Genomic DNA, 12,620 nt, shown 5'->3' on the forward strand with positions numbered 1-12,620 from the left:
GAAAGAAAGAAAGAAAGAAAGAAAGAAAGAAAGAAAGAAAGAAAGAAACTGGACTATTTCCTTACACCACACACAATAAACTCAAAATGGATTAAAGACCAAAATGGAACACCCAAAACCATAAAACTCCTAAAAGAAAATATAGGCAGTACTGATTGGAAGAACAAATATTGCTAAAATGTTGATACTACCCAAAGCAAGATACATATTCAATGAAATCCCTCTCAAAATAACACCAGCATTCTTCACAGAGCTAGAACAAACAATCCTAAAATTTGTACGGAACCAGAAAAGACGCCAAATAGCCAAAGCAGTCCTGGAAAAGAAAACACAATCTGGAAGCATCACAATTCCAGACTTCAAGCTGTACTACAAAGCTGTAATCATCAAGACAGTATGGTACTGGCACAAAAACAGATAGATAGATCAATATAACAGAATAGGGAACCCAGAAATGGACCTACAAACATATGGCCAACTAATCTTTGACAAAGCAGGAAAGAATATCCAATGGAAAAAAGACAATCTCTTCACCAAAAGGTATTGGGAAAACTGGACAAGCAGAAAAATGAACCTGGACCACTTTCTTACATCATACACAAAAATAAACTCAAAATGGATGAAAGACCTAAACGTAAGAAAGGAAGCCATCAAAATCCTAGAGGAGAAAAAAGGCAAAAACTTCTTTGACCTCGGCTGCAGCAATTTCTTACTTGACAGGTTTCCAAAAGCAAGGGAAATAAAAGCAAAAATGAACTATTGGGACCTCATCAAGATAAAAAGCTTCTGCACAGCAAAGGAAACAGTCAACAAAACTAAAAGGCAACCGACAGAATGGAAGAAGATATTTGCAAATGACATATCTGATAAAGGGTTAGTATCAAAAATCTATAAAGAACTTACCAAACTCAACACCTGAAAAATGAATAATCCAGTGAAGAAATGGGCAGAAGATATGAATAGAAATTCTTCCAAAGAAGACATCCAAATGGCTAACGGACACATGAAAAGATGCTCAACATCGCTCATCATCAGGGAAATATACATCAAAACTACATTGAGATACCACCTCATACCAGTCAGAGTGGCTAAAATTAACAACTCAGGAACAACAGATATTGGCAAGGATATGAAGAAAGGGAAACCCTCTTGCATTGCTGGTGGGAATGCAACTGGTACAGCCACTCTGGAAAACAGTGTGGAGGTTCCTCAAAAAATTAAAGATTGAATTACCCTATGACCCAGCAATAGCACTAATAGGAATTTATCCAAAGGACACAGGAGTGCTAATTCAAAGGGGCACATACACCCCAAGGTTTACAGCAGCACTATCAACAATAGTCAAATTATGGAAAGAGACCAAGCGTCCAGCAACTGGTAAATGAATAAGGAGATGTGATACACAAACACACACACACACACACACACACACACACACACAGGAATACTACTTGGCAATGAAAAAGAATGAAATCTTGCCATTTGCAATGTGGATGGAACTGGAGGGTATTATGCTAAGTGAAATAATTCAGCCAGAGAAAGACAGATATCATATGTTTTCCCTCATATGCAGAAGTTGAGAAACTTAACAAAGACCATGGGGGAAGGGAAAGAAAAAAAAATATATAGTTACAAACAGAGAGGGATGCAAACCATAGGAGACTTTTAAATACAGAGAACAAACCGAGGGTGGAAGGGAGTGGGGGGGGGGGGGGCAGGGCAAATGGGTGATAGGCATTGAGGAGGGCACTTGTTGGGATGAGCACTGGGTGTTTTATGCAAGTGATGAATCATGGGAATGTACTCCTGAAGGCAAGAGCACATTGTATACATACAATGTATGTTAACTAACTTGACAATAAATTATATATAAAATTTTTTTTAATAAATAAATAAAACCCACATAAGTGATAAAGGACTAGTAGGCAAAACATAAAAAGAAATCTCACATCTCAAAAATAAAAAAACAACCAATTCTCCTTATAGAAGAACTCTAGGGGCGCCTAGGTGGCTGAGTCGGTTAAGCATTCGACTTCGGCCCAGGTCACAATCTCATGGTTCACAAGTTTGAGCCTGGCCTCGGGTTCTGTGCTGACAGCTCAGAGCCTGGAGCCTGCTTCAGATTCTGGGTCTCCCTCTCTCTCTACCCCTCCCCCACTTGTACTCTCTCCCTCTCTCAAAAATAAAAAAACATTAATTTTTTTTTTTTTTAAAGAACTCTAAATAATTTATGGAGATCCTCTCTCCCCTCAAGGAGGTGGAGCTTAACCTCCCCACAGCTAATACCAACTTTAGTGCTAACTGCATTTACTGACTTGCTTCCGAAGAAAAGAGTACGGAAAGGGAGGAAAAACCACAACTATGCACCAGAGAAACTTTGCAAACACTACCCTAACCAAGTGATAAAGGTTAATATCACCAGTGATAAGTCATGTTGATAATATACACCCAAATGTAATGAAAAGACCACTCTGACTTTGTGGCATTCTTCCTCAAAACCTAGAACCCCAGTCTAACCCTGAGTAAATCATGAGACAAACCTAAACTGAGGAAGATTCTCCTCAAAACTGTCAAGGTCATGAAAAACAAGGAAACACCAAGAAACTATCAGAGAAGAAGAGACTAAAGAGACATTAGGACTAAATGTAACATGGATGGAATCCTGGAATGCAAAAGGGACATTAGAGGAAAAATTAGAATCCAAATAAACTCTAGGGTTCAGTGTGTGTGTGTGTGTGTGTGTATGTGTGTGTGTGTATGTGTGTGTGTGTTAAGAAAACACATATCATAAAACTTACCATCTTAACCATTTTTAAATGTATTGTTCAATAGTGTTAAGTATACTTACATTGTTAAAAACAGGTCTCCAGAACCTTTTTATCTTGCAGAACTGAAGCTCTATACCTATTAAACAACTCCTTTTGCACCCTCCCCCCATCCCTTGGTAACCACCATTCTCCTTTTTTTTTTTTTCAAGTTTACTTATTTATTTTGAAACACAGAGAAAGAACGTGAGGAGGAAGAAGGGTAGAGAGAGGGAGAAAGAGAGAATTTCAAGCAGGCTCTGTGCCATCAGCACAGAGCCCAATGTGGGGCTTGAACCCACGAATCGTCAGATCATGACCTGAGCCTAGATCCAGAGTCAGATGCTCAACCGACTGAGCCACCCAGGTGCCCCTCTACTTTCTGTATCTATGAATTTGACTACCTTAGATATCTCACATAAGTGGGACCATACAGTATTGTCCTTTTGTGACTGGCTGGTTTCACTTAGCATGATGCTCTCAATGCTCATCCACACTGTAGAATGTAACAGATTTCTTTCCTTTTTAAGGGTGCACAGTATTCCATAAAATGTATATGCCACATTTTATTTATCCATACATCCATTAATGGATGTCTGGGTTGCTTTTATCTCTTGGCTATGGTGACTAGTGCTGCTATGAACATGGGTATGCAATGTTTTTTTAAATGGACAAAAGGTCTTCAAAACTAAAGAATATGGCAAAAAGAAACAGGAAAGATGATCAACCTCATTATTCATTAGGGAAATGCAAATTAAAACCATAAAGAGATATTGCCACACACCTGTAAGAAGCCAAAAACAATCAACCAAACAGACAAACCAGTACTGATTAGGATATGGAACGACTGTAACTCTTGCATATTGCTGAGGGGAATGTAAAATAGGTCATCTTTTTGGAAAACAGTTTGGTGTTTTCTTTATAAGAAACATATACTTGGGGCCTGGGTGGCTCAGTCGGTGGAGCGTCCAACTTCAGCTCAGGTCATGATCTCACTGCTCGTGAGTGAGCCCTGCGTTGGGCTCTGTGCTGACAGCTCAGAGTCTGGAGCCTGCTTCGGATTCTGTGTCTCCCTCTCTATGCCCCTCCCCTGCTTGTACTCTGTCTCTCTCTCAAAAACAAATAAACATTAAAAAATTAAAAAAAAAAAAAAAAAGTCAGGATGCCCAACCAACTGGGTTGAGCACCCCATTTAAAAAAAAAAAAGAAACATATACTTAACCATGATAGCCAAAAATCCATTCAGAGGTATGTCACCAAGTGAAATAAAAGCTTGTGTTCATATAAAACCCTGTACAATAATGTTTACAGGAGCTTTATTCATAATCGCTAAAATCTGGAACCTCTCAATGTCCTTCAACCTAGAAATGGATAAATCAAGCTGGCATAGTCTTTTTTTTTTTTTTTTTTTAACGTTTATTTATTTTTGAGACAGAGACAGAGCATGAATGGGGGAGGGTCAGAGAGAGAGGGAGACACAGAATCTGAAACAGGCTCCAGGCTCTGAGCTGCCAGCACAGAGCCCGATGCGGGGCTCGAACCCACGGACCGCGAGATCATGACCTGAGCCAAAGTCGGATGCTCAACCAACTGAGCCACCCAGGCGCCCCAAGCTGGCATAGTCTTACAATGGGATTTATTCTATGATAAAAAGGAATAAACTACTGATATATGCATCAACATAGATGAATTTCAAATGAATTACTATGTAAAAGAAGCCAGACCCAAAAGACTATATGACCTCATCTTTGGGGTTTTTTTGAAAGAGCAAAACTATGAAAAAAAAACAAAAAACAAAAAACCCCACAAAACTCTGGGGTCAGGGAACAGGTTAGTGGCTACTACAGGTTTAGGATGAGTGAAGGAGCTGACCTCACAAGAGCACAAGAGAACTTTCTGGGATGATGACACTCTTTCACATCTTCATTTTTTTGTGATAATTATACTTCCACACAGTTGTCAAAACTCAGAACTATACATTAAAAAGGGTGCATTTTACTATATATGGAAGTATACCTTTAAAAACCTGACTTAAAAAACTAAATGTTTTTTCATCATACTTTACATAAAATGGAAAGCACTGAAACATGCTCTGTTTGTTGTATTTCATTTAGTGAAATTTCTCATTTTCCTATTTGTGCTCACCTGGTTAACATTTTAATTCCCTTGTCAGATGTGAGCATGCCCAGATATCTCCTCTTATCTTGTTGCTGTAGCTACAAAGGCTTACCTCATTTGACTGTGCACATGGCCCAGCTGAGTAGGTATGTCAGGCTTCTATAAAATATCTCCCCCACTCCAACTCTCCTTCCTTTCCTCACTGAAAGACATCTTTATTCATCTATTAATGGTTGCTAAGACCTCTGGGGCAGCTTTTCACCCTCAGAAAATTCCAAATTCTTGAAAACAAGGATATAGATAAAGCTGGGCGGATGCAAACCCCACAAGGAACACTGAGCACATTTGACAATAGGAAGTCTGCTAGAGGGTTCTCATAGAACACTTAATAGCTCAAAAAAAAAAAAAAAAAAAAAAAAAAGACCATGTGTCTTGATGCGACAACTGGAACTTGTTATCCTCAGGGGAACTGACCTGATGCTAAAGCTGTTATTCTGAGAATAACAGAGGAGAAACAGAAAACACCTGGTCCTTGCAAACACTGAGCAATGGATCACACCTTTCCGGAGTTGTCATTCCTTAGAATTCTTGCCAGGTGAAATAATCTTCCTATTGTTTAAGGTAGTTTAAGTCAGTTTTTGATACTTGCAGTTGAAAACATCCTACTGATACAAGGCCTTACTTCCACTGCCAAAGACATCACAGCAAAGCTATACACGCCTCTCAAAAGTTTTCCTCTATTGCTCTAAAAAATAAAATATATTACAAAAAATTTTGCTCCTCCTGGGCAATCCTTCTTTTCTACTGTTTGCTTCTACTCTTTCTCCTAGTACTTGTTCCAAATCCCCTCTAGTTTTCTCAAGATATGAGAGTTTTCACAAATAGTCTCAACAAAAAGGATAAAGCAAACCAATCTGTAGTGACAGGAAGCAGATCGGTGGTTGCACAGAGACAGAAAGCAAGGGATAAGGGGGGTAAGAGGTGGCAGGAGGGACATACAGGGATATAGGGAAACTTTTGGTAAATGACAGATATGTTCATTATCTTGTTTTTTCCTTTTTTTTTTTTAATGTTTATTTATTTTTTGAGAGAGAGACAGACATAGAGTGCAAGAGGGGAAGGGGTAGAGAAAAAGGGAGACACAGAATATAAAGCAGGCTCCAGGCTCTGAGCTGTCAGCACAGGGCCCGATGCAGGGCTCAAACTCATGAACCACAAGATCATGACCTGAGCCAAAGTTGGACGTTTAACCGCCTGAGCCATCCAGGTGCCCCAGATATGTTCATTATCTTGATTGTAGTGATAGCTTCAGGTACATATATGTATGTCAAAACTCATCAAATATTGTATACTTTCAACACGTGCAGTTTATTATATATCAATTCTACCTTAATAAATAAAGCTAGTAAATTAGATTTTTGGGTTTTTTTTTTAAATAGCTTTAGCGAAGGGCTTTCTGCTTCTGTGCAATCTATAGAAACCTTTCCTAACCTTTCCAACTCCAGGTAGGTCTGACTAGACTCTTCACTCAAATTGACAGGGATACAAGTCCTCTTTCAGAAATAAGTTATATTTACTATGGCCGCAGAGTAAATTTTCATTGAGCCAATCACCAAAAGGTTTGCAAGAGCGATTTTTATCTAATGCCCACTTCCTCTTGTATGTTATGCTAAAAATACATAGGTACATTAAAACTCTTTAAAATCCTGTACCTTCTCAAATCACACAATGTTCCTTTGGGATTCAAGCTCTTCTATTTATGCTGTCAATTTCCACCCACTCTTTCACTCCCATCTCACTAACAGTCACTAAATCCACAGGCCTCCCTATTCTCTCTCCCTCTCTCTCTCTCTCATAAACATAAGGGCTACAGGGCTGCTAACCAGCTTTCTACTGCAATCAGCCTTGAGTGCCTAAAAGCAAAGAACTGCACGTACAACTTCCTATTTACTGAGAAGACTTCTGTATTTCTATGCCAAGCAGGGCACCAAGCAACCAGAAGAAAATCTTTGATAGTTTTTTTTCCTCTTACATGCCAAAAACCACAGCTGACAGAGAGAGGAGAACAAAAAGAAAAGACAGCTTACCCATAGAGTAGAGGTTGTCAAAGCTCTGGTGCATGCGGATAATCTCGTAGTAGAGTTCATCATAGCTGCTGGGAGTGGGCAGGAATGTGTCGCCGTATGTGATAAACATATTAAACAGGTTCACAATCTAAAAAAGAAGCAAAAGCCCATACACAGGCATCAAGCTATGAAGACCAGAATGGTATTATCAGTAATATGCTGTAGTCAGTTCTTACTGGCTCGTAAGAAGAAGAACTGACTGTTACATTTTCAGAAATTTTGTGAGTTGGTTGTTTAACAAAGCCATTATTAAAAATTAACATATAAACTTACATTTCAATAAATTATATTAAAATGAAGGTAATACTCAAACTCACAACTTCCTAATTACTTTCTTTTAGTATTATGTTCTTGAAATTCATTTACAACTCTCATACCTGTGTGGTAGGAATATCATAGAATGGTGTATTATTGATCATCTCCCCAACTCTGCATTCAACAATGTCACATAGTTAGCTTGAAACTGGCCATGGTGAGAGTAGTTTTACCATAGAAATCCACAAATGCTACAAAAATCAGGGCTTCCTCCCCACCCACATGTTAAACATTTATGAACACACTGGATAATATCCTAAAAAGATAGTCAAAAGGCACAATGACCTCCTTCTACCCCAAATAACTAGTCTGATAAACAGGAATATGTAATGTTCCTCTGAAACCAAGTACAGCCATGATGGAACCACTCATCTGGCTGGGACACCTCTCCAGGCTTTGCTCTGTACCAACACAGAGACTACAGCAGTCTAGTAGTCTCTCACCTGGGACCAAGGCTCACAGAGACTGACCCATACCTGCCCCTGCCAGACAATATACTCTCATGAAAAAGAGTCTCAAGTTTTCCAAAGACATAGGTGAGAGTGGGAAGAGTGGGGAGCACCAGTCTAGAACGTCTAACCCAAAAGGAAAATAAAGGCCTGGCTCCGCCAGTGGCTCAGTCCCCATAATACCAGCTCCTATTTCAAACTGGCCCATCTCGATTTTAGGATGTGGCTTCAGAAAAAAGGAAAAAAAATTTTTTTTAATTTAAGTACAGTTGACACACATTACATTAGTTTCAGGTGTATAATACAGGGATTCAACAAGTCTATACGTTGTGCTGTGCTCACTGCAAGTGTAGTGACCACCTGTCACCATGTAACACTATTACAACAACAACGACTATATTCCCTATACTGTACCTTTTACCTCCATGACTTAATCTTTCCATAACTAGAAGCCCGTATTTCCCATTCCCCTTAAGAAATATTTTTTGTTACTCACCATAAGGGCTAATGTAAAAATGTTGTGTTTGGCCAAAAGTACGGTCTCATTTGACATAAGGAACTTCAGCAAATTTATCAAGGCTTAAAAAAAAAAAAAAAATCAACAAGCTATTCAAAGAATAATCAATAAAGTTAAATGAAAGCAATGAAAATACACTTAATTCTAAGAAATCCAAACAGGTCTAGAATGAGTAAGTCACAGCTACCAAGAACTTTTTTTTTTTTTAATTTTTTTTTTCAACGTTTTTTATTTATTTTTGGGACAGAGAGAGACAGAGCATGAACGGGGGAGGGGCAGAGAGAGAGGGAGACACAGAATCGGAAACAGGCTCCAGGCTCCGAGCCATCAGCCCAGAGCCCGACGCAGGGCTCGAACTCACAGACCGCGAGATCGTGACCTGGCTGAAGTCGGACGCTTAACCGACTGCGCCACCCAGGCGCCCCAAGAACTTTTTAAAAACAGGTAAGGTAGGGGTGCTTGGGTGGCTCAGTTGGTTAAGCATCTGAATCTCGGTTTCTGTTCAGGTCATGATCTCATGATTCATGAGATCAAACCCCATGTCAGGCTCTATGCTGACAGCACAGAGCCTGCTTTTGATTTTCTCTCTCCTCTCTCTGCCCCTCACCTGCTCACACACACATACTCTCTCAAAATAAATAAATAAACTTTAATGAAATAAATGAAAGCAGGTAAGGGCGATATATTTGAAGCAAGCACTGATCTTCCCAAGCACATATCTGCTTATCTGCCCATAGAAGGTTTCTAAAAATCTACTTCTTTGTGCCATTTTTTTTTTTGGATACCATTAATTTATTATAAAACAGAAACATGAAAATTATTTACATGATGAAATATTTAACAACTTTACTGTAATGGCAGCTTCACTTGATGCCGTTTCAAAAATGATTTTTTTCAGTCTACATACTTTCCAAGAATGTTACCATCTCTAAATAAGAAATAATCCTTGTCATCTAGAACTACTTTAGTGCCTCCATATTCTGAAAGAACTCGGTCTCCAACTTCCTAGTTGGATCTCTAACTAGTTGAATCTCTCCAGCCTTCCCTTTAGAGCTGGATCTAACAGCTACCACTGTTGCTTGCAATACTTCTCCTGGAGATTGTTCTGGAAGTATAATGCCTCCATTGGTTACAGTTTTGGTTGCCCTCCTTTCAACTAAAACTCAAAGGGAAGGAAACTTTCTAAAGGCCTGTCCTGCTGTGACTCCGGGCACCGCAGTGCGTACTCTGCTCTGGAGCTGCCACGTCTCAAGAAGACCCACAGTCCCACCTCTTCGTGCAACTTCTTAAATAGCAAGTAAGCTTGCAAATCTGACTATAAAAAGGACATCTTAGTATTCCAGATTTACTTACCACATTTGCTCAATTTATAGATTAAAATGAAGATCCCCCTCTCACCCTACGTGGCTAGCATGTCACGTCACTGTTTTAGTTATACATTTGTTTCAAACACCATGGTTAAGAGGGACATCTTTCAATTCTAACCGGTCACCAGAAATGCCAACGATATTGGACTTCAGCTCTAGATAAGAAAACAGCTCGTGAAGAGAAAAAAAAAAAGCCCTTAACTATTCAAACAAAAGTACAACTTGCTCTGTCCTCTCTCAACCATGACAACATTTACCTAAAAGGTCCCCTTTCTGTCTGGTAATTCTTAATGAGGATTAAAACCCAGGCAACCTCAGCTAAAAGACTGTTAAGTCTCTAGCTTAACATGTAGGTATAAAGACATTTTTGCAAATAAATATTAAGCATAAATCACCAGTCGCCTCGTACTTTTTCACCCGTAATCACGAAATAAATCCTACTTCTGTGCCCATCATGACTACTGTCCCTGTACCTACCTCCCCTACTTGATGGGAAACCTTACAGAAGGAGCTCAGCAGCTGCAAGCAATCGGCGGTCCTTCTGTCTTCTCCCCCTCAAGCCTCTCTACTCCCACAGATATAAAAAAAGGCTTGACCTCTCCTTTTCTAAGACCATACCTGCTTCTTTGCCAGCAAAGAAGCCCATTCTCCCATGCTGTCTGAGCTTTGTGTGAAGTTTACTACCCCTCGAGAAAAGATGTTAGCTTTGATTTGAAACAGCAGGCAATGAGTAGGAGTAAGACTCTCCAGACACTTGCCACCTGCCACACAACACCCCTTACTCTCAACCTCTGAAATCACAGGTACAGTAAAGAAACAGCAGGCAAGGAAAAGTACAAGAGCCTGTCTACGTTCTGTTTCTAAAGCCTGAATCTTCCCCTCAAATAGCAAAAAAGCCTTGCTAGAGATGAAGGTGATAGGCATCCTCATTTATGAACTCTTCACCCTTACACTGACTCCAGTTCTCGGAGATTTCATAATGGAAAGGCAAATGACAGGCAGGTGGCCCTTTTGATGTCGTCTGTTAACAAGCAATCTGTTGGACTAGACCCAAAAAAAGCTCCATAGGAGCCCATTCTAGATCACACAACCTGCTTAACTCCTACCAGGAGCTCAGAGAATGAAGGGGTCTAGCTGAAATCCACATAAAAATGACTAAGCTAGCCCAAACATCTATCTTCAATGAAGATCATCTTGCTGAGTTATTTAAGGATTGCCCACACCACTCCCTACCCCCAGAGCTCGGACAAGCCCTGTTAATGGATAAATCACCTGGCAATCAGACTCTATAAATTCACAAGAGACAAGAGAAGAGGATGGGTAGAGCACCTGGCACTCTACAAAACATAATGGTTGGAGAGAGACAAAGCAGCTTTTGCACACATCCAATCAACGAGGACTTTTGTCCCCAACACACAGCAAAAAGATGCAGCCTCAGCAGTGGTTATGTGGTAATTAAGGGGCAGAAAACCTGGAGAAAAGGAAGTGGGAACAATGATGTATTGCTTCTCTGCTGGACTACAGCTAGTCTTGATCTCTGGGATTCAGAGCCAGGGATGACAAAGTGATAATAAATACAAGGGGAGGAAGAGAGCAATTCTGCCACAGACCAAGAGGCACCCTGTGTCCCAACTACCACAGACATCAGTGGAGCCAAACAGCACTGAGAAGGAGAATCCAGCACTGCGATACTGTCAGCACCAGGGAGAACCCGCATTCTACCCCTGATAATTCAAGCAGACCCCGACCTGACCCCACATCCCAAAAAGGCCAGGTCTTCTCACCTGGAAGTAGTCATTCTCTAAAGGAAATTTAATAGGCAGAGAAAATGAACAAAGCAACCTTAAAATTGGCTCCCACAAATCTCTGACATCAGGGACCACAATTCCTCAAGAGGGAATGCCCCAACCTCCCGTGGAATAGTGGTTTCTTTCTCCTTCATCATCGCCCTGACTTTGCACTCACTCTGTCAACTGTGTGGTGTCCCCTACAACACACACATGGTGTGCTATCCTCTGACCTGATGTGGTGGGAGTTCTAAGTCTGTGAGGTTTCTTTTCTCTTTTTTTTTTTTTTTTTTAATGTTTTTATTTATTTTTGAGACAGAGAGAGACAGAGAATGAGCAGGGGAGGGGCAGAGAGAGAGGGAGACACAGAATCTGAAGCAGGCTCCAGACTCCCAAGCTGTCAGCCCAGAGCCTGACGCAGGGCTCGAACTCACAGACTGTGAGATCATGACCTGAGCTGAAGTCGGCCGCTTAACCGAATGAGCCGCCCAGGCGCCCCTGTGAGCTTTCAATATAGTTGATTTTTGTAACTAGAAAGGACCCTGGAGATCATGAATCCAGTTCCCTTGTTTTTGGATAAGAAAACACTTCCTCCCCTCCCCACCCACCCACCCCAAGGAGCTAGTGACTAAGCTGGGACTAAAACCTGGTCTGTGGTTTAGTGTTCTTTCTGCCATTCCATTAAAATTAAATAAAGGTGGATTAAATAAATTCCAAATGGAGTTTTATGTTAAAGGAAAAGACACTTACCTATAAATGGTGTGCTTAGATTTGCTGACTACACTGTTCCCAACACTTCTCTAGACTCTGGTTTATAACTTTCTCTACCTACTCGCTATTCCAGGTTATTTTCACATTTTTGGTCCACTTTTTCTCTTGGTCCTGAGCTACTTATTAGAGTACAGGTGTTTAATACCTCATTATTACCTCTCTACTGTCCATTTGCAACACTAAGACTCCCAAGCAGCTTCTCTCAGCATCAAACGCCTTAGCAGGACCTCTGTATCTGCTCTCATTGTTCTCTACAGCTCACCTCTCACACACCTCTATCCCCTCTTCTCTGTTTCTGCTTCCTTTGTAGTATCTTGAAAAAGAAAGAAAGAAAGAAAGAAAGAAAGAAAGAAAGAAAGAAAGAAA

General features: G+C 40.3%; 1 protein-coding gene and 1 pseudogene across 3 annotated transcripts in view; both read right to left on the minus strand.

The window, feature by feature from the left end:
• The window catches only part of ARMH3 (armadillo like helical domain containing 3), a 178,273-nt gene that overhangs the window by 99,433 nt on the left and 66,220 nt on the right, over positions 1-12,620 (minus strand). For all 3 annotated transcript variants that reach the window (XM_049645598.1, XM_049645600.1, XM_049645599.1), the window contains exons 21-22: positions 8,309-8,391; positions 7,010-7,136 (exon numbers count right to left, since the gene is read on the minus strand). In XM_049645598.1, coding sequence (XP_049501555.1) covers positions 7,010-7,136; positions 8,309-8,391 — 210 coding nt within the window. The remainder of the gene's footprint in view (positions 1-7,009; positions 7,137-8,308; positions 8,392-12,620) is intronic.
• On the minus strand, positions 8,402-10,342 carry LOC125933541 (10 kDa heat shock protein, mitochondrial-like; annotated as a pseudogene).

The sequence above is a fragment of the Panthera uncia genome, chromosome D2, assembly GCF_023721935.1.
Source record: "Panthera uncia isolate 11264 chromosome D2, Puncia_PCG_1.0, whole genome shotgun sequence".
NCBI lineage: Eukaryota > Metazoa > Chordata > Mammalia > Carnivora > Felidae > Panthera > Panthera uncia.